This window comes from Lepidochelys kempii, chromosome 2 (assembly GCF_965140285.1).
Source record: "Lepidochelys kempii isolate rLepKem1 chromosome 2, rLepKem1.hap1, whole genome shotgun sequence".
Lineage (NCBI taxonomy): Eukaryota > Metazoa > Chordata > Testudines > Cheloniidae > Lepidochelys > Lepidochelys kempii.
Window position 1 is genome coordinate 69320943 of NC_136381.1, and position 27661 is coordinate 69348603.

Below are 27661 nucleotides of genomic sequence, written 5' to 3' on the forward strand. Positions count from 1 at the left end.
CAGATCATTGTACGATTCATGTAATTGCCTCTGTATCAGAGCTCTGGAAACCCTGGCTTCTAATGTGCTAAGCAGTGACCCTTCTCACAGAAAATATACAACGTGCATTGCTTCTTGTCTTAATCTATAGATGTTAACGAGAACAATATTTCACCCTCCTCCTTGTAACAAATTTTTATGTGCTTGAAAACGGTTATCATGGCCCACTCAGTCCTCTTTTCTCCAAACGACATAGTATTTAATATTCTGCCATTCCCACTACTGCTGACACAGAGTAATCATGAATGGGTGCATGGTCCTCTTTGCAGAAGTTTGTGGTCACATCCTTATCTAGCTCATTTAATACCACCTGTTCCAGCACTCTGGAGATTGGTTTTAAGGATCCCATCCTCATGATGTCTAGTAGTGCTACTTCTCATATGATAATTATTTGGATTACAGTAGCATGCACAATGTGCTAGGTGCTTTCCTAATACATAATAAAATACCATTCATGCCCTGAAAAGCTCACAATGTAAGAAAACAAGAATCATGCAGAGCTTGGGGAAAGGGATAAATATACCATATAAATATATCCATTCTATGTGAGCTTAGCAGGTCTTCTATGAGCCCTCAAAATTTCACAAAAGTAAACCCAAAAGGGATGCCTGGAGAGCCGAAACAAATCATATTTGTGGGCAAACATGGATTTATTATTATTATTTTATTATTTATCTATTTTTGCATTATGTGCCCAGCTCCACTTTCATAGATTCTATGGCCAGATGGAGTGATTGTTATCATTCAGTCTGATCTCTGCATAACCCAGACTATAGAACTTCCCTGAATTAATTCCTTTTTGAACCAGAGCATATTTAAAAATTGCCTGTGATGGAGAATCCACTACATCTGTTGATAAGTTGTTCCAATGGTTAATTACCTTCACTGTTAAAAATGTACATCTCATTTCCAGACTGCATTTGTCTAGCTTCAACAAACTTGTTTGTGCCTTTACTGAAAATTAAGATATACCTGCCAGTATGTCATAGCCAAGATGCTTGGAAATACAACAAAACATATGTTTAACTAGTTAGGTTACGGAATGTTAAAACTAATGAAAAATGTTCCAGAATGTTTCTGCTTCTATTTCCCAAGAACAAGCAAACATCAAGATGACAAATCATGTAAAATGTCCGTGTTTTAAATAGATGCATAATTGTAAAAAGGAATGTAGGGTGTGTTATCAGAGCCTTAAATCTAGCTTGCAAAGTGGCCACGCCAACCCCTCTCCTTTCCAAAGGAAACATTTCTGCTTGTGTTTTTGAAACTCCGTGAAAAACTTGTGTAGTTGGAAATTTTAAACTATTGTTTATTTCTTAAAACACTGAAACGGCAAACACCTTTTGAGATGTATAGTTGCAAATATTTTGTATCTAAATGCAAGCCTTCATATAATAACTACCTGAAATCACTGTTATAGGAATAGCAACATGTTTATGTACAAATATGGCAAAATCATTTGATGTTATAACTGGATACCAATATAAGAAGCCACTTAAGTATAGAATGTTTATATTAATGACAATGAATTAATTACGGACTGTGTGCAAGCAAACCCCCTCTCAACTCAGGAAGACAAGAAAATCATCATTCCAAAAATTGTCATGTAGAATCAACAACTTAAGCTAAAGATTTTGTAAAAGTCTATTTAATTTTAGAAGACTGGGGAACTGAAAACTCTTAAATAAAGAACAAAGAGTTTTGGATTTTGAAGACAGAATTTCATTTCCTGACAAACTAACAAAATTGAGCAAATATCTCAGAGAATGGACTGAATAAAAAGAATGAGTTAAAACTAGCTTTGAAAGTTATCTGTTGCCTTCCTGCCACAAGAAGAACAAAGGCAATTATGAAATGTAGCATAGTCATTAAGCAGACTGCATGTTCAGGACCTGAAAATTTCACCTAAGACAACCTCAAAGGCATGAAGCCAATGAATGGGTGACAGCAACCAACACTGAATCTAAACAAGCCTGAAAGAGAAGTGTTTTCCTATAATTCCATGAAAATAGGAAGCAGAAGGGTACAAAATACTGAAGAGAGCATCCCCATACCCTCTGCTACCCTGCTCCAGCATCACACTTCCTAAGCAAGCTGCCACAGACAGATAAAAAAAACAGAGAAGATTCAAGAAGAAACCAGGCCCAGGAGAACTTCCCCAAGACTTCACTATGGATTGGTGAGAGGAAGTTATCTAAGATTCTGCAAAGGGATTAGATTTAAAACTCTCACAGTGATTTTGTTGGAATATTAAAATGCTTTTGTAACTTAAAGGGCTAATTTTCTCTTTTTAATCACCAAGTGGTTAGACCATATATTTCTGGAGAGGAGACAGGGGCTAAACATTGGTAAACAGAGAAACAATGGATGTAACTGGATTTACAATTGTTAATATTCGTAATTGGCCTGTCTTAAATGACTTTTTTCTAAGTAACTAATTAAAATATCTTCTTTGATTTAATAGGATTTGGTTAGGATTTCTTACTTTGCCCAACTATAAACTGTTTAGGTTATTTTTAATAACTAGACAGTCTAAACTTGCCCTTAAAAAAATTATTCTGCACATACATAAACGATTTGAAGAATCCAATAAAATACTAAAACCGAACACAATAATTTTGGGAAATTGTACACTTTGGTCTTAACCTACCAAGAGAAAAACACTCTCAGAAGCAAGACACTCTCAAGAGTGAAATCTGTTAGAAGCTCTCCAGAAAGATACATACAGAAGAGACTATAACGAAAGTAACTAGTTTATCATTTGTGTTCAGCCATTTGTGTTGTTTTGTTTAATGTTTTATTTTCCTTTCTTTTAATACTAAAACAGTCATAGTTAATCATTGTGATTATTTTAGAACATCAGAATGGCCATACTGCATCAGAATAATGGTGCATCTAGCCCAGTATCCTGGCTTCCGACAGTGGCCAGTGCCAGGTGCTTTAGAGGGAATGAACAGAACAGGCAATCATCGAGTAATCCATCCCCTGTCACGCCCAGCTTCTTCCAATCAGAGGCTAGGGACAATCAGAGCATGGGATTGCATCCCTGACAATCTTGGCTAATAGCCACTGAGGGACCTATGCTGCATGAATTTAACTAGTTCTTTTTTGAACCCCATTTATAGTTTTGGCCTTTGCATAGTCTTGGTCATGGTGTCCCCAAGGTATGTAAAAGAACCTCTGTGACTAAGTCGTCACACCCCTAAGTTGACAGAAAGAGAAACATTTACTAAGAGCTGGCCTACCATTTCTTGTTTCTTTAAACTAAATATTTTTAGTAATGTTTAAAATAAAATTACTTGGTGTCCAGCAATTTCAAACTATCCCCTTAAACCCCACACCTTTCATTTTTCTTAGTATTTCTGTTCCCTGTTGTTTTCATCTCTCCCTCTTTCCTGCCAACTCTGCCAGTCTCAGAGGACACCACCACCATAAACTTGGGGGTGTATTAAGAGGAGTATCATATGTAAGACACAGGAGGTAACTGTTCTGTGCTACTCTGCACTAGTGAGGCTTCAGCTGGAGTTCTGTGTCCAATTCGAGGCACCTCCTTTTAGGAAAGATGTGGACAAACTAGGGAAAGTCCAGAGGAGAGGAACAAAAGTGGAAAAAGGTTTAAAAAACCTGACCTATGAGGAAAGGTTCAAAACCTGAGCATGTTTAGTATTGAGAAAAGATGACTGAGTGGGGACCAGGTAACAGTCTTCAAATAGGTTAAAGGATGCTAGAAAGAGTACAGGGATCAACTGTTGTCCATGTCCAAGAACTAATAGGCTTGATTTGCAGCAAGGGAGATTAAGGAAAAACTTTCGAACTATAAGGGTAGTTAAGCTCTGGAATAGGCTTCTAAGGGAGGTATGGAATCCCCATCATTGGAAGTATTTAAGAACAGGTTGGACAAACACTTGTTAGGGATGGTCTAAGTTCACTTGGTGCTGCCTAGGATTACTTAGGCTTGATGATTTCTCAAATCATCCCTTCCAGCCCTATGTTTCTATGATTATATGATAAACGCAACTTCTTATTACTCAATTTATTTTCTACATTTCATGTGTAGTTCTTTAACTTATTTTTAATTGGTAAGCCCACACAGTACTATTGTTATCAAAGTTTAAGATCAATGAAAGCAAGTAGGTTTAACTTGTGCATTCTCTATTACTTATATATGTGACGAAGTGGGAATGTTCTTAATGTTTTCTCTGAATACTGTGTGTGTGCCTCAGTTTCCCCTATGCAGTTCTGAAGTATCTTGGTGCTGGGATAAGCTGTGTTGTGGTTGCAGAGCCTTAAAGGGCCACCGTGATGCTGTCTGCACAGAGAATGGCTGATATCCTGTCTCCTGGCAACTGATGGCCTGGGCCCCTTCCCTGCAAGGTGCCAACTGAAGGTGTTGGAGAACAAAGAGATCAGGCCCGGGAAAGAGACAAAGGCCAGAGGAGCCGCTGCAGAGTTTCAGTTTGGAGCTGGCTGGGGAAATGGAGGGGGGCTCAGAAGGGGCTCTGGCCTCCTTGGCCCCAAGATGGACCTGACTTAGGGCTCCTGTTTCCTGTACCTACAAGCTCTGTTTTGGACTGCATTCCTGTCATCTGATAAACCTTCTGTTTTACTGGCTGGCTTAGAGTCACATCTGACTACGGAATTGGGGTGCAGGACCCACTGGCTTCCCCAGGAGCCCCTCCTGTGCGGACTTGCTGTGGGAAGCGCACGGTGTGGAAGGGGATGCTGAATGCTCCAAGGTCAGACTCAGGAAGATCGAAGCTGTGTAAGCTTCTTGCCCTGGAGACGGTATGCTCACAGAGAGAAGGCATGCTCCCCCAGAGTCCTGACTGGCTTTGTATGGAGTAGCTCCAGAGCATCGCCCGGTGACTCCATGACAATATATTTCAGTAATTTGTTCTTTATATTTGCTAACAATCTGTAATTAAAATGAGAGAGCTGCTGACATTTCATAGGAAACTTTTCAAAATAGTTTGGATGTGATTGTCAACTTGAAGGTGTGCATGCATTTGTGAAAAACTTGTGTGAATGCACCTGGAAAATCAGAGATATACATACTCTTTTGCCATGATGTGCACATGAGTGGGCACGTAAATGGGCAATATGCAGATTTACATGGATTTCTGGGATCAAAATTAAGCCCATTGTTTCAAAACAATGAATTTTGCATATACTACATTATCTATGGTTCTTCCTTACTGCATTGTATTACTAAAGACATTTGTGTAAAACCATAATCTGTGTTTTATTAAGAGTTCATCTGCTCCTGCTTAGTGCTCATCAGAATTCATAACTCTCCGTTCATTGTGACATCATAATCATTCCCACAGCAAATAAGTATGCTGCCATAAATGGGAGCAGATGAACTCACTTATGAAACAAAGATCCTGTGTTTATTCAAATGTCCCTGGAAATAAGGAGGAAAGGAAGAGAACAACAGAAACCATAAGATATATCAATTGAATTGTTTCTAAAGAGAAAGGTTTTCAAAGATTCCCATGAAACACCAACCACTATTTAATATCAGGGCTGTTCCTCTGATTTACTTAAAATGCAACAAAATTTGCAAAATAGCGTGACTCATATTGCAAAAAGACAAACCTTCATGCACAACAAACAACTTTCAGAAAATATTAAGGTTTTGACACAAAGCAACAAAACCAAGGACATGAACAGCCAAGGGAAAATATAGCATGTTTCCGTAAAACTAAGCAAGTCAGAAAAATGGAAATGTATTTAGAAAGCTGTCAGTGTGGCACTGTGGAAAAGTGGAGGCCCATTTAATGAAGACCAGAGAGGGAGCAAAGCCCCACTTATGTCCTTTGGACACACGGTCCAACCCTCTTCATCTTCAGCGTTCTGAAAGAAGGGAAAGGGACAGGTATTGTATCTTTTACACTAAGTTCCCAGCCCCCCACTTAAAATACTAGATCCCGCAATATTAGAAGTATCAAGATCTTAAGTTCCAAACTGGCAAGCAGTAAAACCTGCGAGTTTTTGAGTTGTTTCTGAGCATCTACCTAGCTAGACTATAGCCTCCTTGGAAATGGATTAGTTCCAGGGGGAGATACAGGGACTTTTACCCCTTTGAGGCCCCAATCATTTCCTACTCATAAGGCCACAGCAGAGTTCCAAGTTTGGTATGAAAAAAAAATCCCTCCAAAGTGTCTCTTTTCCATCTATTCTCATCCTCCTGCCTCTGTGTGGCCTGTGTGAAGGAGAAGCAGAATTAAATTCACTGCACTCAAGGAAAAAGAGGGGCTTCTTTGTTCTCACTCCCCTGGGGACAAATAGCAGGCAAAGCCATGGCTGCACTCTGAGCAGCCACGTGGGGGCAGCAAGCTACCTGCCACAAAAGTAATGGAGTAATGGGTGCTTGGCCTTGGCCTCAGGAGCTCCAGTAGGTGTTCTGCCTTCCTGGGGGCTCTCCTGAGGCAGTGCAGCTCCATGTTCCCCTTGGCTACAGGCTGTATCTCAATGGCACAATCTCACACTAAGAAGTTTACGCAGCCCTCATTACTTCAGGGTGCAAGAACATGTAGTAAAGCATTAGGGCCTGATACTTTACACATTAGCACCAATGGCAAATTACCCAATGATTTCAGGGTTAACAGGATTAAAAGAATAAAAAAATATACAAGGCGATGAGCAGCATATCCTATAAAATACGAGAATGGAATCATGTTTCTTGTTGATTTACATCTTTGAAACCCGCTGGAATATGATGACATTACACTGGGATGTGAACACTATGTAGTTGAGTAGGGTTGCAGGAAGAGGATGGCCCAAGATCTAAAGTTATATCACTCCAGCTTTGTAAATAACTATATCATTTGTAGCAACCAAAGCAGCATTTCAAATATATCCTTTGGCTAGAGCAGAATGTCATTATAATCTCAGTGCAGTATTGTATAGTGATGACTTACAAGGAATTCATCCGTTGCTCTGGGTAGAAAGCACACATATTCTGGGCTTTGTGGAGAAAGGAGAAGGTCACCACTTTTGCCCATTGAGCCATAAATCACAAGGGTTCTTTTACACTTCTGTGGCTCTGGGGAATCTCTGGCAGTTTTAACCTTCACTCTCCATTGTCGTGCTAAATAAAAGAAGAAAAAAATCACATTTTTAACAGTGAGTGGGAATACACAGGGATTTGTTCATCATTATTACTACAAAGCATTTGAACAGTGTCATAAATTTACATGGTGCTTTACAAACAATGGACAGCCACATACCCTCTGCCTCAAAAAAGACATGACGTATGCAGGACTTCAGTTGAGGAGTGGATATATAAGGGGATATTAATAATAGGGCCAAGGGAAAAGGAATCCTTGGTTATGTGGTTACATTCATTATTTTTATTACTATAATAATAGTATAATAATTTATAATACATTGGTTGGTATAATTAATTGTATTTATTTATTTAAATATAATTGATTTGATTTATCCATTAATTTAATTTCTTAACTTATGTATGTATTTCACATGAAAATGATTTATCTATTTAAGAGATGGTAGATTATTTAAAATGGAAGACATTAACATAGGAGTCATATGAAACAATTGAATACTCGAACACACAGCTGCTTGAATAGTACAAATTAAACCCTGATTTTTAAATATTTTTGTCAATAAGAATGTTCTACTCAGTTGACTATGATTTGAGGGATCAAGTTATTCACTAGGGGTCCAATTTAAAGACCAAAAAATTCAGTGAGAGTTTTCATTTTGCTTCAACATAATTTGGATTGGGCCCTCTTAGAGTGTATTTGGATAGTTGCCATGCGTTAATGAAATTGTTTGCAAACCATGAATTCTAGCAAAAATATACCTGGAAATTGTATCAAAGTTATGAATTATTCTCCTGTTTAAAAAAAGTTGCAGAAAACAAATCCGGGAGCTGAAACAACACTGTGTGACTTAAATAGATGCTAGTGACCAAAAGAGTAGTTTCAATTGGCTCGATGGAATTTGCCCATGATTTCAAAATGACTGATACTTGAGGGAACATGCTGATCCTAGGTGGCAAAAGGAACCTAACAGAGATAGGAATTAAGAATCTGTGCTTAGATTGTGATGTGTACTTCTATAGTGTTGTCATTTGCTGATGATTTTAATAAAGAGGAAAACTATTTCATGATCATGTGTCTGCTCACAACGCGTGTTGTCAAGAGAAATTTTAGAGGCATTTAATTCACTTCTAAACCTGGAGGTATTTTTTTCCTGTTCTTAAGCTGCATTTTTTCCTGCTTATTTTTTTCCCCCTCCATCTGTTTGTTCTAGTTTCCTTGGCTAATGCTTTTTCCCTGTTTTCTGTCCCACTCTGTGTCACAGCTGATTGTTCTGTGGCTCTTTTGGGTTCAGACACAGAACAGCAGGCAGATATGCAGCTCACAGTCAGTCTGGTGGGTGACAGGCTAGCTTTTGTCTTTCTAAGGTTATTTCCAGGGATGAGTCAGATGCAATATGTGACAGATACAAACCTTGTCTAATGAGGAACTTTATTTTTTAGATATGTATGGCCAGCTTCAGCCCTGCTGAGGCATAGAGATGCAAATTGCAGCTCCCTGTGCCAGCCTGGCATGTTGAGCCCCTTAGGAATTCATGCTGGCAAGGGAAGTCATTGCTGGAACTGTTGCTTTTTTGGGTAATCCACTGGTTTCTTCAGTTTCAACCAGGTCTTTGCACAGTAATCCCACAGGGAGAGGGGCTGAAGCAAGGCTACAATGAGTCAGATCATCCCTTGGCCACCCAGGCCATGCCCCATCTACAGTAAGCACCACTCTCTTTGAGGGCTGCACAGGCTGCCCCTAGAGCCTGATGGAAGGGAGATTGTGACCACCACCTTATATCACAGTGCCTCCCTGGTAGACTTTCCTCCACCTGGGCCCTGCTGTACTTGAGTAGAAGGCAGATAAGCCAGGGGTGAATCTGTCCCAAGCTGAGAGAAGGCGGCGGTGCATATGTAACACCGACAGATCCCAGCCATCAGTGGGCAGGATCGAACCTGGAACCTCTGGAGCTTACTGCATGAGCCTCTTCAGCATGAGCTAAAAGACAACTGGCTCTTAGCAAAAGCTGCAAAGCAGACTCATTTTATCTCTTTCTCTCTAAGTGGTCTCAGTGCCACTAGATGGGACAGAGCACCACACCCAGGAGGTGTGTGGGTTACACACAGTTGCAGGCTTTCTGCTGCAGGGTGCTGAGCACGCAGGAAGCTATTCTGAATACTGTGATTTATTTTAATTGTTGCCCATGGTTGTATCTTTTCTTGACTATTGTTTCCAAAGAAAGGTTAATGTATCAGTGATCAGAGAGTTGGGAGTTTCCCAGGAAATTAATCAGTGGTTAACAGATTTAAGGCCTCTTAGGCATCTGCGACTGCTTGTTCTCAAGCGTTTACTTTTCATTCCTTCCACAGTCTAGTGTCCTGGCCAAACCAACCTAATTGCATTTTCTCTCAATTTGGTAAATTCATTTCCATCTGCTCACTCCAGAGTCAGAAGAAATGTTTGTCTAACACTTTAGCTCCCTTGGACATTTGCTTATTAAAAAATGGCTACGTTAGAAAAGAAACTAGTTGCAAATATCCATTGGTTGATGTATAATGCGATGGTGGTGGTTGTGGTAGTGGCTTTATATTTATATTTGTCTTTTGTCCAAATCTGGAAGTTCTCCCATCATGACTTTCAGTCCTTATTCAGACAAATCTGCCACGAACATCGGTGGAAGCTCTGGGTGCTTAGCACCTCTGAAAATCAGGCTGTTATTTAGGTGCTTCATTTTAGATACCCAGGATTGAAAATTTTTGCCTTTGTACCTACCCTGCATGGCCACATATAAAAAGATGCATTTATTTATGCATTTGTTATGTACCGTTCACTGTGTTAACGTCAGTGGATTGTATTATCTGTATGTTATGTTTATTAGCTATGGCCCTTTTCTTTTGAAAAGTCAGTCTGCAGCTTGTTAAATGAACCAGGAAGGGGAAGTGGAAAGGCTGTTTCTCAGCAAAGAATCAAAATTCTCTCTAAAAAATCTTCTAAAAGTCTTCTAAAAAATCAATGTAACGAAGGCTTTCATTTTCATGTTAGCTGCCAGTGCATGAGCACTTTGTTAACTTTAACAAATGAAGCCGAATCAGCCTTAATGCCACCCTCCCAACAAACCTCTGGCACTGTGATGCACAGAAGAAATGCTAGCTGCAAAAGTGGGGAAATCAAACCTGCAGTGACTTCTGCACAAAGAATCAAGAACTTTTAAAACAGACACTATATTTTAAGAGTGAAAACTTTAAATCAAATGACAATACAGGAGGCTACATCTTCTTATGTAAGCAATCTAGGTAATTGTTGGTGTTTTGTAGGTATTGCTCTCTGATTTTCTAACATCAGTGCTGTATGTTCTCAGGACTGATAAGGACATACCACTTTGCTAGATGTAGCAGTTGCTTAAATTATTTTACTGAGGGAATGCACAGAGATCATGGAAATGTCATGGTCTCTTAGCTTACTTACTTTGCTTGTCTTTCAGTAGCTTGCTATAGAGTTTGCCAGCCTGCTTGATTTGTTTCTTCAGTAACTTCAGAGTCCACCTGGCAAATGGCATTGTCGCTGCCATTTATAAACAGGGCTGTGACAGGGCACTATCAGAAGCACTTGGATCACTGGCATTGCTGCAGCCTGGAGAAGACTGCAGGCCCATCTGTAGGCAGTTTGCTGGGAGATTATGAGCACTGATAATCACTGGGCTCACAATATAACTGGGAGGATATAAGCGGAAGGAACAGGAAGCAAGGAGGAGCTCAGAGGGTGAGTCTGGCTGAGGAGTGAAGGCTGTGGGGAAACCTCTCCATGCTCTAAGCCTGCATTACACTGTGATACTTTGGAATGAATGAATGAATGAATGAATGAATACATGGTGAAACCTGGTGTGTATTCATGACTGTGAGACCACCCATACTGGCCAGGCAGTGGAGTCCACTGGGTAGCAACAGAGGTGCCTGTGATATGGACTAATATTAATCTGCCAGGAGTCTGTGGACTACCTGTGATCATTTTCACCCCATCAGCAGAAATTTGAAGGAGGAGAAGGGACAATGTAAAATCTGAAGAATTTCTGGGGAGAAATTCTTCTGTATTTTCTATTTGTTTTTATATATTTATCTGCCCAATATGCTTGCGTGGCACAAGAAGAGCCAATCTAAAAATATCTGTTCGCTGAACTGCTTTCACGGCTGCTGAACCACATTCTGTGCAACACCCGTAAACTCCTGCAATACCCCAGAGCATCTCATGAACCACACTGCCGGAGATTAGCTCCATTTATCTGACTGCAACATAAACAATATTGTGGTACACTATATCTTGCCTCTTCTCTTATTCTGCATTATTCTGAGACTCATGAGGCATGGGGGCAGGGAGGTCGGGGGAGAGGAAAAAAAAAGAAAATCATCCCTGCTGCCCTACTTGGTTTGAGAGAGACTATCTATGATCTGCGGATGCTCCGGAGCTTGGTGTAGCTGCAGGCAGAACCCTTGCCTTAAGTAGCTCATGGATATCTGTGTTGTAGCCCATTTGCTGGTATCTAGAATGAATACTTCATTTATAGAAAGTAGAGTGGCAACCTGACTGAAAAGTGCCGAGATTCAACTAGTGCTCAGGAGACCTGCTTAACAATGATGATCAGCTCAGTTTCAAATACCCCTGTTTGGGGAGAAGGCAATGGGGAAGATGATGGCTGAGCAGCATTAACCATATCCAGATAGAGGGAGATTCTCTGGGTTTCAAGAGTGGCTTATTATCTCTCAACTATTTTGATGTGGTGACCTTTGCTTTCAGACAGACCTCAGCACAGTGTCCATGCCTCTGTGACCTTGAGGTAAGGCTGGATTACTACAATGCCTTTTTCTGATGACTTCTCTTGGAACTCACTTGCAGGCTGCAATTACTGAAGAATGTGACATCTTAACTGCTCAAGGGCCTTCACTTGTGAGAATCAGTAACACCAGTGTGCTGCCATCTGCACTGGTTGTCTGTTATTCTGTGAGCGTGTTTAGTGTTTAAAGCCTTAAATACAGTCTGCAAGAGCGTGTATACCTGTCATACTATGATCTGCAGTACCAACTGAGATCAACAGAGTTGAAACTGCTGGGTGCAGATTTGAGAGGTCAGAACAAAGGTTTTCTCCATCAAGGGTCTGTGGCTCTGGGGAGTTCTCTCTACTTTGACATACACCCAGATACTGCACATGAATGGATACCTGTGGGTTGAGTTCAAGACCTCCTTCCTAACTCCTTTGTTCAGTTAACCTCCCACAAGACTTGGTCTCTCATATCATTCAACAGCTATATGGCATAGCTGATCAGATAACACAGGCTGAAATGTCACCAGTACTCAGATGAAACACAGCTCTACATCTCCTTTACATCAAATAGTACCATCTCCTGGCTTTCTCCATGCCCAGCTGAAATCAGCACTTGGATGAAGAACAGATGGCTAATGATGAATCCAGCAAGATGGAAGTGTTGCTGATAGGCCAAGGGAGACTTATCAAAAAACTTGCTTCCTCTTTAACACTCCCATTATTGAGAACATCTGCCCTCAGACTGACTAATCAGCTTTTGTGCCCTTCTGGACTCCTCAATGCTACCGAAGGCTCAGATAGACATGAGATAAAGAACACCTCACTACCTTATTGGCTGGCCAAAAGATTGTGCCACATCCTGTCAGACACGTGAATGCATGCTTGATTATTGCAATGGAATACATCTCAGAATGAAGTCACAAAGCCTGGTAAAACTCGGACTAGCACAAAAAACAGTAGTCCATCTGCTTAGCAACACAGGCAGCCATGAACACATGTCCTTGATGCTCCAATATGAATGGAAAGCTTACTGAATGCAGCGTCCACTTCAAGGTCTCTGGTGTGATAATCAAAGCTCTCCATGGGAATAACTCTAACTACCTGAGAAATTGCCTCTCCATCCATGAAAGCTCCATTCCACTAGAACAATGCAACTGTTGAGCAATTGGGGAGACTTTGAGAGCATGACACCAAACTTGCTGAAGTTGGACCTAGATTTAGCCTATGGGGCATACCCCACAAAAGATAAGTAACCACACAAGTAACCATTTTCAAAACTAAATGCAAAGCTCAGTTCTTTGACTTTATTTTCCCTCACTAAGATTTTCAGATACAGACACCAACTCACCCACCACGCTAACCCACAAATGTAAATCAAACACCTATGAACTCATCAAGTTATTTCTCCTTAAAGCTGGCAAGGAAGAAAAAAAGAGGTTATTTATAGTGTTAAATACTTGAGCTACTAGAATGATAGGCGCTATATCTGTGGATAGGTAAGTAGACAGGCAGATTTCTAATATTCAGATTTCATTAACTCAGCCAATTTTATTCAACCAAATGAAGATACTGCATTTAACTACACTGACCAATTTTATAGCTTAAGTCTAAATTATTTCTGGATTCTCTTGGAAAAACCCTTCTGAACTCTGACCTGAAACTGTTTCCATTGTCACTTCACAATACATTTTTCAACTCACTGATGCTTGTTGGGGGAGCTGTCCCTATGTATTAAATGACAGTGGCATTGGGTAAACAAACCATTTCTTGAAATCTGTTCTCAGAGGAATTTCTGACTGATTTCAGGACTGAATAATAGAAATGGGAAGAAAACCAAAAATGGTTTGTGTGAAGTATCTCCTTTGCTCAATTCATTTGAAAAGACATAGCAGGTCACCTTTATAGAGCATCGTCAGCCAAGTTCTGTGCATTTCCCCCAATACCTGAGACTTTACATAAATGATTACTGTCTAAGGAAACTAATTTGCTTCATTTATTTGTTCACTTTATATTGAAACTGAGTTTAATTTAAATGTCAAAGTTCTGGGAGGAGAATATAGAGTGTTTCTCACCTTTGGTGGATGCCTTCTGCAAATTACCATTTTCTAAAATAAATAAACAAATAAAAAAGCTTTATCTTAAGTAGCTTTATCAGCAAATAAGTATGTCTAAATTTATAATCACATTCACAAAGAATTTTCATATTCTCAGCCATAACTAGTCATTTGATATCTAGAATATTGTTATAATGCAAATTCTCTGTACTGGAATACTTACTTTTAGCAATTAGCTCTCGCTCAGTCTTCCCATCATCCTGGTACTCATCTAACCATCTTTCATTGTAAAGAGATAATAATTAGAGTTACGGCAGTTAGTAATTAATCTTTTTATGAGGAAGCTCAGCATTTCCCCTCCTTTCACCAATGTTTTTTTGTGCATCTCTTGTCAAGCTAAGTCTTGTAAACACTTACTGGGCCAAATTCTCGGCTGGTATGAATTGGCACAGCTGCGCTCATTCAATGAAACCATGCCAACTTATACCACAGGCAGTGGGATTACTCATGGTGTTAGCACTACACCTGGTAGTTACTAGTAAGTATTGGCAGGTTCCTTAGATTCTAAGCTCTACGAGGCTTCTAGAGATTCTATGGACCGGGCAGCTATGAAGGTGAATTTCACCTCAATTTTGCCCTTCACTGTACATTACAGAATTTAAGGTCTTAACTCTAAACTTGATGTGCTACAAAAATACCCCCACATACTTCTTCAACTGATCCCCCTATCACACATTAGAATGTTTTACAGACATTACATGGGTTCTCTTTTTTAAAAATACTGGTAATCATTATATGCTTCCAACTTAGTGGCTCCCTTTTGCTGTATCCTTTGTTTAAATCTAGACAACTGCAATTCATTCTACACTCCATATACAAAGTAACTATGTGAATAAATCTCTTGTGCATAGAGAGAAGACGAGACTCCATTATGTTTAAACTATTGTTGCAATAAATACCTTAATTAACCTTTGTGAATTATCTTTTAATCCCCTCCAAGGAAGCAAAAGATCAGTAACCATTTTTAAAAATAGACAGGAAACTTTGGTTCACTGTTAGCACTTACTACAGGCAAAGAATTACAGAGCCCCTCTAGTTCTATAGATAATGTCTCTAACCTTTTTCTAGTGCTCAATAAGTTCTTTTTGACATGGCAGTTTTATGGCAAGTCCACAGTCTTAGTCAAGTATTCCTCCCTGAGGAGGAATCTTATAAAATCTCTCTGACATTACAGAAACAATTGTCTACTCTTCAAATAATCAACTTTAATGTAAACCAAACTAATTAAACAGCCTCATAGATAAAAAACTAATCATTACAATAATAGTTTTAGAGAAGAAAATAGTTATTAGCTAACAATTTGCAGGATTTTTGCAAATTGAATTTTTTGTTTAAGCTAGAGGGCAATTTTCACTTAAAAACAGACAATGTTTCCTTTCTTAACTGAATTTCTAATTGATAATCAAGATTGTAAGACAACCCCCACCCTAAAAATGATTGAGCTGACATGAACAACTATTTTGTAGCCAAATGTGTATATACTTCGAGTATTTGGAAAGCCTGTACTGCAATGCATAATCTGCTTGATTTTAAATATACTTCTCTGAATCATTTCTATATTGTTAGATATAGCTATAATACACACATTCACATATATTCATCTATAACTTTGTCTGCTGCAAAACTATCTAAAGTTCATATGGCGGTTGCTTCAACATACAAACTGCTGAAGGCTAGGTTGTTGTCTAGGGTGGCAAAATATCTGGAGCAAAAGAATGTTTAGTGGTGACTGGAGGCTGAGAGAGTTGGATATTTTTCAATTTTGCCTACAGCAGCAAAATTCTAGAGCCAGCATTGAGACAGGGAAATAGACCTTTGATAAGTGAGCAGAAACATTTTAACCATCCTCTAAGACAATATAAACTAATTTTTTTTTGCATCTAGATATAAAGTTCTCTTCAAAGTTTTCCAATATATTAGGTTCATGCTAATGACCTTTAGTGACTGGGAAATGCAAAATGAACTGGCCTAAATCCGTATGATTGGAAACTTTTAATGTAGTATCTTTTAAGGAGCAGAGAATTGAAACATTATTTAGTTTTATATGGTATGTACGTGCAAGGTAAAGGAAAAACTATTGCACTTTTCACCCACAGAACATTTGGCTTTTGACCTTTTTCATCTTACTCCATGCCCTTCCATGCTGATGCAGCAGCCTTTTCTGCATGGCTTGGAGCAGTGAATTCTGTTCACCCCTTACTCCCCGGAAGACTGCTGGGCGGGATTCATATATTCGGGCTTTGTGCAGGCAGCAACGTGGTTTTTTTAAGTGTTTGGCTCCTGTCTTGCAATGTTTTCCTTAAGCTGCCTGCAGTATAACAAACTATAGTTCTGATTTCCCATGAATGGCATACCTGTTACAGGGAAACACAACTTCTTGGTCATCGTCTTCCTCTTTAAATTTGACAACAACCTTATCAAGGAACCATCCGTTGCCTGGGTTGAAATGACAAAAGTTTACTTGCAAGCTTGTATTTTTGGGGAGGAAAAAAATAATATCTTTAAGAGAAAAGTTGAAACAACTGTTTTCCCAACAGCAGATCTCATTAGGTCAAAACTCAGCTAAAGAAGTGAAAACATTAACCTAATACTCTCACAAGATTCCCATTCTACTACTAAGGCACAGTATTCCTGTGCATGGGCAAGAGACTATTTTGATTCCAGCAGAGTATTCTTTGTGTGGAGACAGGAGTGTACCAGCATCTGTAAACTGCCACCCCCACTTCCACTTCAATCTATGCTCTTCTATTCCTTTTGTTCAGGTTCACATGTGGGGACAACATTCTGCTTGTGCAATTTACCATGATTCACTGTAAGAACCAGAAATCTTGGTCCTTTGGGAATGAAGTATTTGACATTATGAATTTGGAGAGCATTGGATTAATATATAACATCCTCATTCATGTGTGTTCTTACAATAGCCTTATACGGTCTCTGAAAAATATAAGCTTTCAATCTTGAAAAAAGTTCAATAAAAATCACTTTAAATAAACCACCAAAGCAAAGTATGGTGTAAAAACTGAATGACCATTAGATTGACTGGGAAAAAAATATTGAACAGAAGGGGTTCTTCTACTGAGGTGAAAACCTCTTCACTAAGCCTTTCAAATTTGTGTTTTCTTTAAGCCTTGGTTTCAAGGGCACATTTTAGTTCAGCTTTTTCCTTCTATGAAGAGAGCAAAGTGCGCTCTTAACTAAACTTCTTAAAAATTATTAAGCCCAGCGTAATCACATAACTTACATTTACGTAACACTTCGATTGTGAAAGATCCAAGCATTTAACAGATTATTCATATAGCGTTCACTTACCTATCACTGAACTGCACCAAACTACCACTCACCAACCACCACTCTCTGGGGCAGAACACAGCAGCCATTCTCTACCAGCAATATCAAACTAGTGACTAGCACACTTTCTGGGCAAGATACACACAATAACCATCATTATAAAGAGAGGAATTGAGTAATAAGTTAGTCAACTGAAAACACAGGACGGATTTAGGTAGGCTGAATATAATTCCGTAATTTAGAATTTGGCCATGATGCCCTGGTTAACACTAGCATTCTTGCAAAAAGGACAAAAAGTATGTTCAAGACCTTGTTTTCATATTTTATCCAAAAGATATTTCCCACGGGATAGTGGGCAGGGCATTGGCCCAGTACTGACTCAGAGGGAAGAATGCTACCTATTGAATTATCAGAACACCTCGAGGTGCACCAGGTTTTTTCTTAGGCAATGCCCGTTCAGCGAAGCATTAGGAGCAGAAGGAAATTATTACTTTAAAAGAAAGTGTAAATGATTTGAAGCCATCAGATTGTGCATAATGCAAGATTAAGTAACTGTGCAAACTTATTATTGTTTGCAGCGCTGTTGTAGCCATGTTGGTCCTAGGATATTCGAGAGACAAGGTGGATTAAGTAATATCTTTTATTGGACCTGACAAAGAGCTCTAAGTAGCTCAAAAGCTTGTCTCTTTCACCAACAGAAGTTGGTCCAATAAAAGATATTTCATACAGCTTGTCAAACTTATTAATATAACCCTTATCCTTCTTCCCACCTTCCCTCCAATTGCTTGTTAGATTTACCCATTGCATCTGGTCATTAATTAGATTGTAAACTCTTTGGAGCAAGGACCATATGTTTACACAGAGCCTAAAACAATGCAATCTGATCCTCAATTATGAGTATTGACTAGGTTTGACCCAGCTTAGCTAAGGAGATCCAATCTGATTCTAGTCTGCAAATACTTTACTGTAGCCAATTCAAAATGTCAGCTCTGTTCTTTTACACTATGCCAGTGATTCTCAACTGTATTTCAGATTGATACTGATATCAGGGCCCTGCAGGAGGCTCTCTTCTTATCCGCAGATATGATCAACGCTACTCTCATTTTGTCTGAGACCATGCAGAGTATATATAATGCCATCCGCAGGAACAATCCCACACTGCCCAGTACACACGAAGCAAATGGCCTAGTGCTGCCAGATTTTCTCTGTGTCCTCCTCACCGCTAGGATGTTGTTATTATGGTTCTCTGAGGGTCTGTCTACACTACGAAATTAGGTTGAATTTATAGACTTTTTTTTTAGAAATCGATTTTATACAGCTGATTGTGTGTGTCCCCACTTAAGACCATTAAAGACCATTAAGTCGGTCGAGTGCGTCCACAGTACCGAGAGTAGCGTTGACTTCCGGAGCATTGCACTGTGGGTAGCTATCCCACAGTTCCCGCAGTCTCCACTGCAACACTGGAATTCTGGGTTGAGATCCCAATGCCTGATGGGGCAAAAACATTGCTGCGGGTGGTTCTGGGTACATGTTGTCAGCCTCCCCTCTCCATGAAAGCAATGGTAGACAATCATTTCGCGCCTTTTTCCTGGGTTACCCGTGCAGACGCCGTACCATGGCAAGCATGGAGCCCGCTCAGCTCACCGTCACCGTACGTGTCCTGGGTGTTGGCAGACGCGGTACTGCATTGCTACACAGCAGCAGCTCATTGGCTTGTGGCAGCAGATGGTGCAGTACGACTGGTAGGCGTCGTCGGCATCGTCTCCTGGGTGCTCTTGGCCGAGCTCAGTGAGGTCAGTCAGGAGTGCCTGGGCAGACATGGGAGTGACTCCAAGTCATTCTCTTCTTAAGTTTCATCTCATGGAGATTCAGTCTGCCTGGAAACGACGACAGCTACAGTCTTATTGCACCGTCCGCTGGCAAGCACCCAGGAGACGACGACAGCTAGCAGTCGTACTGCACCATCTGCTGCCAGCCTACCCCTTGCTCCCCCACCTCTCTCTGTGAAAGCAACGGCCGACAATAGTTTCGCACCTTTTTCCATGCAGGTGCCGTATTGCTGTCAGCATCGTCATCCACCTGCCGCTTCCGCTGCCACTCTGCTGTCCTGCAGATGCCATACCATGGCAAGCACGGAGCCCGCTCAGATCACCGCAACAGTTATGAGCGTTGTAAACACCAATCGCGTTATCCAGCAGTATATTCAGAACCAGAACCCGCAAAAGCAGGCGGTGACGGCAGCATGGTGACGAGAGTGATGAGGACATGGACACAGACTTCTCTCAAAGTACGGGCCCCGGCAATTTGGACATCATCATGGTAATGGGGCAGGTTCATGCTGTGGAATGCCAATTCTGGGCCCAGGAAACAAGCACAGAGTGGTGGGACCGCATAGTGTTGCAGGTCTGGGACGATTCCCAGTGGCTCCGAATCTTTCGCATGCGTAAGGGCACTTTCATGGAATTTTGTGACTTGCTTTCTCCTGTCCTGAAGCACAAGAATACCAAGATGAGAGCAGCCCTCACAGTTCACAAGCGAGTGGCGATAGCCCTGTGGAAGCTTGCAATGCCAGACAGTACCCATCAGTCGGGAATCAATTTGGAGTGGGCAAATCTATTATGGGGGCTGCTGTGATCCAAGTAGCCAACGCAAACATTGAGCTGCTGTTATCAAGGATAGTGAGTCTGGGAAATGTGCAGGTCACAGTGGATGGCTTTGCTGCAATGGGATTCTCTAACTGTGGTGCAATAGACAGAAGCCATATCCCTATCTTGTCACCGGAGCACCAAGGCAGCGAGTACATAAACTGAACGGGGTACTTTTCAATGGTGCTGCAAGCACTGGTGGATCACAAGGGATGTTTCACCAACATCAACATGTGATGGCTGGGAAAGGTACATGACGCTCTTATCTTCAGGAACTCTGGTCTGTTTCAACAGCTGCAGGAAGGGACTTTCTTCCCAGACCAGAAAATAACCATTGGAGATGTTAAAATGCCAATAGTTATCCTTGGGGACCCAGCCTACCCCTTAATGCCATGGCTCATGAAGCCGTACACAGGCACCCTGGACAGTAGTCAGGAGCTGTTCAACTATAGGCTGAGCAAGTGCAGAATGGTGGTAGAATGTGCATTTGGACGTTTAAAAGTGCACTGGCGCAGTTTACTGACTCGCTTAGACCTCAGGGAAACCAATATTCCCATTGTTATTACTGCTTGCTGTGCGCTCCACAATATCTGTGAGAGTAAGGGAGAGATGTTTATGGCAGGGTGGGAGGTTGAGGCAAATCGCTTGGCCGCTGATTATGCACAGCCAGACACCAGGGTGGTAAGAAGAGCACAGCAGGGCGCGCTGCACATCAGAGAAGCTTTGAAAACCAGTTTCATGACTGGCCAGGCTATGGTGTAAAAGCTCTGTTTGTTTCTTCTTGATGAAAACCCGCCCCCTTAGTTCACTCTACTTCCCTGTAAGCCGTCCCCCTTCGATCACTGCTTGCAGAGGCAATAAAGTCATTGTTATTTCAAAGTCATGCATTCTTTATAAATTCTTCACACAAATAAGGGGATAACTGCCAAGGTAGCCCTGGAGGGGTGCGGGAGGAGGGAAGCACCAGGTGGGGTGGGGGAGGAGGGAAGGACAAGGCCACACTGCACTTTAAAACTTATTGAATGCCAGCTTTCTGTTGCTTGGGCAGTACTCTGGGGTGGAGTACTTGGGTGCCCAGAGGCCCCCCCCCGCCACCGCGTTCTTGGGCTTATGGGTGAGGAGGCTATGGAACTTGGGGAGGAGGACAGTTGGTTACACAGGGGCTGTAGTGGTGGTCTGTGCTCCTGCCTTTGCTGCAACTCAACCGTTCGCCGGAGCATATCAGTTTGATCCTCCAGCAGCCTCAGCATTGCCTCCTGCCTTCTGTCAGCAAGCTGACACCATCTATCATCTTCAACCCGCCACCTATCATCTTCAAGCTGCCACCTGTCCTCGCATTCATATATTGCTTTCCTGGACTCTGACATTGCTTGCCTTCACACATTCTGCTGGGATCTTTCAGTATGGGAGGACTGCATGAGCTCAGAGAACATTTCATCGTGAGTGCATTTTTTTCGCCTTCTAATCTTCGCTAGCCTCTGGGACGGAGATGATAGTGTGAACATTGAAACATTTGCAGCCGCGGGAGGGAAAAAAGAGAGAGTAGGAGTTTAAAAGACACATTTTAGAGAACAATGGGTAGACTCTTTCACGGTGAACTTTGCTGTTAACATTACATAGCACATGTGCTTTCGGTACAAGGTCGCATTTTGCCTCTTATATTGAGGGTCTGCCGGTTTGGTGTGAGAGATCACACACGCAGGGCTGGGCAACAGAATTCGGCTTGCAGGCAGCCATGGTAAGCCACAATCTTTTGGCTTCTTTCACCTTTATAACATGTGGGAATGGTTTCAAACAGCAGTGCCCTCATTTCCCACACCAAGCAGCCATTGGGTTGGCCATTTAAAATGGGTTGGCAATTTAAAAGGAGGGGCTGCAGTTTTCAGGTTAATGTACAGCACACACCCAACTAACCCCCCGCCAATTCTCTGGGATGATGCCTTCACCCCTCCCCCCATCGCGTGGCTAACAGCGGGGAAGATTTCTGTTCAGCCACAGGCACACAGCCCAGCAGGAACGGCCACCTCTGAATGTCCCCTTAATAAAATTACCCTATTTCAACCAGGTGACCATGAGAGCTTTATGGAGATGGCCCTGGAGGATTTCCGCTCCATCCCCAGACATGTTAACAGACTTTTCCAGTAGCTGGACTGGCCGCGAATGCATCCCAAGTCTTCAGGGCAAATTAATCATTAAACATGCTTGTTTTTAAACCATGTATTATATTTACAAAGGTACACTCACCAGAGGTCCCTTCTCTGCCTGGCAGGTCCAGGAGCCCGCCTTGGGTGGGTTTGGGGAGTACTGGCTCCAGATCCAGGGTGAGAAACAGTCCCTGGCTCTCCAGGAAAACGGTTTCTCTGCTTGCTTGCTCTGCGTTATCTTCAACCTCCTTCTCCTCCTCCTCATCTTCCTCGTCCCCAAAATGCTCATCTCTGTTGCGTGATAATCCATTGACAGAGTCAAAGCACAGGGGTGGGGTAGTGGTGGCTGCACCCCCGAGAATGGCATGAAGGTCATCATAGAAGCGGCATGTCTGGGGCTCTGACCCCAAGCAGCCATTTGCCCCTCTGGTTTTTTTGTAGGCTTGCCTGAGCTCCTTAAGTTTCACGCAGCACTGTTGCAGGTCCCTGTTATAGCCTCTGTCCTTCATGCCCTTAGAGATTTTTTCAAATATTTGGGCATTTCGTCTTTTGAAGTGGAGTTCTGATAGCACGGATATGTCTCCCCATACAGCAATCAGATCCCATACCTCCCGTTCAGTCCACGCTGGAGCTTTTTTGTGATTCTGGGACTCCATCATGGTCACCTCTGCTGATGAGATCTGCACTCACCTGGAGTTGTCATGCTGGCCAAACAGGAAATGGGATTCAAAAGTTCACGGGCCTTTTCCTGTCTACCTGGCCAGTACATCTGAGTTGAGAGCGCTGTCCAAAGTGGTCACAATGGAGCACTGTGGGATAGCTCCCGGAGGCCAATACCGTCGAATTGCAACCACACTACCCCAAATTCGACCCAGCAAGGTTGATTTCAGCGCTGATCCCCTCATTGGGGGAGGAGTACAAAAATCGATTTTAAGAGCCCTTTAAATTAAAAAAAATGGCTTCGTCGTGTGGACCGGTGCAGGGTTAAATCGATCTAACGCTGCTAAATTCAACCTAAACTCGTAGTGTAGACCAGGGCTGAGATTCCACTTGGTGGCAAAGTGGCAGTCAAAGCACGGCTCTAACTTTATTCCTGTATCTCATTTTCATTCACTATCTACTGAAGAATCATTTTATCTAGCTCTGTATGAGTTACCCTTGTGAATTCTTCTTTGGTACTTTATATGACAAATAAATAGCACTCTGTTATAAATCAGCTTGAAAACCAACAGCTAACTGATGTTATTTGATACTAAATCCCAGTTGCCTTTTGCTGCCCATTATCATAGCTTTCCATAATCCCACCAATGTGACTAGTCTGCGGGATTAAGTACTTGTGTCTCTTTTTTATTCTTCTCACTGCAAGGTCTTTTGTAACACTTTGTATGAAGGATGTTATGTGTACAAATAAAGAGTATTGTGTTGTAAGATAGCTCACAAAACAGATTAGTCACTAGAAAATTAACTCCTACCTGGACCAGTTCCACCATGGCTAATCACAAGTTTCCTCAGGTCTCTTAGTGATACAGCCTTTATGAAGAAGATATCCACCTGCAGAATCATCAAAATGAGATTGATAAAGGACTTGATCATGTAGGCCCTTGCATGATGTTCAGGGGCATGGACAAGATTGTTGCTTCCAGATGTAGCTTAACACTTAACCCTCTGTTCTGAGTGGTAGCAAGGAGGGTAAAAAAGGGCAAAGTATGGCTGGGGAATGGTTATTTTTCAGGACATCTGGCATAAGCATGATTCACCATATTAATGAGATATTTAGCAATGAGTTCCCCTCTTGGGTTGTACACCTACTGCTGATGAACAGAAAAAGAGGATGCAAAGTAGTGTTCTCATTCATGCAGGATCAGGTTTTGCTGAACTTCCTGTGCTGATCATTGCTTTTTATTTGGTGCTTATAGCTACGATGCTGCACATGTCCGAGGCAGGTTCAAGCACAAACTGCTTGAAGTAACATTAATATATAAATAAAGGTGGTTGTTTACTGCTGTCATAAATATAAAGGGAAGGGTAAACCCCTTTGAAATCCCTCCTGGCCAGGGGAAAGCTCCTCTCACCTGTAAAGGGTTAAGAAGCTAAAGGTAACCTCGCTGGCACCTGACCAAAATGACCAATGAGGAGACAAGATACTTTCAAAAGCTGGGAGGAGGGAGAGAAACAAAGGGTCTGTGTCTGTCTGTATGCTGGTTTCTGCCAGGGATAGACCAGGAATGGAGCCTTAGAACTTTTAGTAAGTAATCTAGCTAGGTATGTGTTAGATTATGATTTCTTTAAATGGCTGAGAAAAGAATTGTGCTGAATAGAATAACTATTTCTGTCTGTGTATCTTTTTTGTAACTTAAGGTTTTGCCTAGAGGGGTTCTCTATGCTTTTGAATCTAATTACCCTGTAGATATCTACCATCCTGATTTTACAGGGGGGATTTCTTTATTTCTATTTACTTCTATTTTTTTATTAAAAGTCTTCTTGTAAAAAACTGAATGCTTTTTCATTGTTTTCAGATCCAAGGGTTTGGGTCTGTGGTCACCTATGCAAATTGGTGAGGCTTTTTATCCAACATTTCCCAGGAAAGGGGGGGTGCAAGTGTTGGGAGGATTGTTCATTGTTCTTAAGATCCAAGGGTCTGGGTCTGTAGTCACCTAGGCAAATTGGTGAGGCTTTTTACCAAACCTTGTCCAGGAAGTGGGGTGCAGGGTTTTGGGAAGTATTTTGGGGGGAAAGACGCGTCCAAACAGCTCTTCCCCAGTAACCAGTATTAGTTTGGTGGTGGTAGCGGCCAGTCCAAGGACAACGGGTGTAATATTTTGTACCTTGGGGAAGTTTTGACCTAAGCTGGTAAAGATAAGCTTAGGAGGTTTTTTCATGCAGGTCCCCACATCTGTACCCTAGAGTTCAGAGTGGGGGAGGAACCTTGACAACTGCAATCAGAGTTGTGATGACAGATGTGTAGACATACCTGAGCTAGCATTGATTGAGCTAGCTCGAATAACAAGAGCCACAGAGCAGCACAAGTGGGAGCATGGGCCGTACAACTCCACCTGGGAATGGCTAGCCTGTGGCTAGCCTGTGCTGCCATAGCTTCACTGCTGTTGTTATTCAAGCTAGCTAGATCAAACCTAGCGTGGGTATGTCTACATGTGCTGTAGTCACACCTCTGATTGCAGTGTTGACGTATCCTTAGCAGCACAGAACTGGCATGGCCAGATCTATACTACCTCCTCTAAAGCCTACTGTTTAGTATATTGTTTCAGCATGCCCCCAGTGTGGGGAGTGTGTCGGGGGCAGTAGCAGAATGTAACTTGATTCTTAGAATCATATTCACCTCATCATAACCCCGTGATCCTACACTACCATAACTACACTACCATAGAATCCCATTAACCTCATTAACTACACTACCATCAGGTAGTTATGGTAGTGAACCTCACCATAACCCCGTGATCTACGTGTCCGATCAAAACTAAACAGAGCATGAATTCTGAATATCCAATACTCACAGTAAACTATTCATTCAGAATCTACAGGCCAAAAATTATTAAATAAATTAACTCTGTGAATAATTTTGAATAAATATCTAAGAAAACTGAACTGCTCAAGGATAAATGTGGAAACAGAAAATATCTACATATGTTGAAAAAACTATTTGCTATAAATAATTTGCTAGCATTGATCAGTTTTGCACATTTTTTCCTTTACCTGTCCATGCTGAAACTTGACTTTATTATTCTTAGCTCTATGGAGCTTTCGCTTGCCAGAATCTCCTCTTGTTCCAATGAGGGTGGCGTATACATTAGAATCTGTTTCAGCACCAAGTTTAGACCCAGTATATACATGGAGTTCATAAACCACCACTAGAAAAGGACAAACATTTGCATTATTTTTCTTTCTTATGTATGAATATATGAACTTTTCCTTCTATAGCTGGCCAGAGGATGGCACACCTTCTGACCTGTTTGTAATCAGCCACAGCAATCCATATATTCATCACTTCCAGGCTCAATCTGTAATACTCTGTACCTAAACATGAGACTACTGACCTTAAAAAGTTACAGTTTGTTCTGAACAAAGCAGCCCAACTGCTAAAAAAACAGGCCATCAAGTGTGTGTTCCCCAATGCCCTATTTTCTTCACTCTCTCCCTGCTGAATACTAGGCCAAATACGAAGTTTCAGTACTATTTTTCAAAGCCCTTTTTGGGATTGGCTTAAGTTACCTGGGGACTTTTTCACTCTGCATGATCATGACCTCAGACAAAGATCTATGTTCCACTGGAAACCTGGGACTGTCATCAACAAGAGTGAAATTAGTGCATGAAAAACACAGAATTTCACCCCAAGAAGAGATCAGGATGATCATGAACCTCATGCAAAACCCACTTCTTGACTCAGCCTTCCCACAATAACATCACAAAAGCAAAGCAAACAAAAAACACGTGTAGTCTCTGCTGATGAGACAGGAGAAAGTAATATATGTGACGTGTGCACTTCAATAATTTTGGGATTTGACCAAATATCATGATAATGCCACCTTATGAGAACTCACACATACATGCATATGCACATTGTCTGTACTAGGAAATCAGATTGACCATGGTCAGCTAAAGGTGGTAAACTCTATTTACAGTAGGTGCTTTAGAGTTATTTTATTTAGATATTTTGAAATGCAGTAATATTATCATAATTGTCCAAATAGTACTAAAACTTCTGTTTCAAAATAATTATTTCCAGAAATTACATACTACTGTATTCTTCTACACTTTTCAGTTATTAGGGGTTTTTAATATATATATATATACATATATATTTGCTACTAGTTACATCTTAGTGGAATTTATCCATGCAGTGTTTCTATTCTAGCCACAGCTGGTCATAGTTCTGCTACCTAGTAGACAATAGGAGAGATTACTGTTCCAGTAATGGAAATTTTTTCTAGCTCTCTGGAAAGAAGAAAAGTACTGGGGGAGCACGGGAATATACATTTAAGCACAATCTTAAAGAAAGGGACAGAGTAGAAACCAGAAACATATAACAAACTACTTTGACCTTGGTATTAAACAATATACAATAAGCATAAATTAAAGATACTACTATTATTAAACTACTTGTCTTACTTCTAATAATAATGTGACATTTTTATAGAACTTTTCGTGAAAAAGGGTCCCAAAACACTTACACACACACACACACACAAATCACTTCACCCATCATGGAAACGTAGTCCTTTCCAGGGTGGAATACAGTGGTTCCTTAACAGTATAGAACACTTCAGAAGAATTTAGGACAGGAAGTTAAAAATACCAACATGTGTATTTGTAGCTGCAAAGGGAATTTAGGTATTAGAATTTGGCCATGACACTTAGAATAGTACCTGTAACTCTTGCAAAAAGTGCCATAGGATTTTTAATTACCTTGAACTGGAGTCTAAGCCAAACAACAGCATCTCCAAGTCCAACACTCGACCACCAAATAGGGTGTAGGATAAATGTGAAATTATAGAATTCGAGTTAGCTTATGTTTGGCTCAGGAAATATGTGTGTGTGACTAGCAAGGAGA

The 27661-nt window shown here is 41.2% G+C and overlaps 1 protein-coding gene across 1 annotated transcript in view; it reads right to left on the bottom strand.

Annotated features, from left to right (window-relative positions):
* Nucleotides 1–27661, bottom strand: part of RP1 (RP1 axonemal microtubule associated) — a 295040-nt gene that overhangs the window by 123665 nt on the left and 143714 nt on the right. The window contains exons 26-31 of the mRNA XM_073329615.1: nucleotides 25807–25961; nucleotides 23568–23646; nucleotides 16373–16454; nucleotides 14182–14237; nucleotides 13977–14009; nucleotides 6963–7132 (exon numbers count right to left, since the gene is read on the bottom strand). Coding sequence (XP_073185716.1) covers nucleotides 6963–7132; nucleotides 13977–14009; nucleotides 14182–14237; nucleotides 16373–16454; nucleotides 23568–23646; nucleotides 25807–25961 — 575 coding nt within the window. The remainder of the gene's footprint in view (nucleotides 1–6962; nucleotides 7133–13976; nucleotides 14010–14181; nucleotides 14238–16372; nucleotides 16455–23567; nucleotides 23647–25806; nucleotides 25962–27661) is intronic.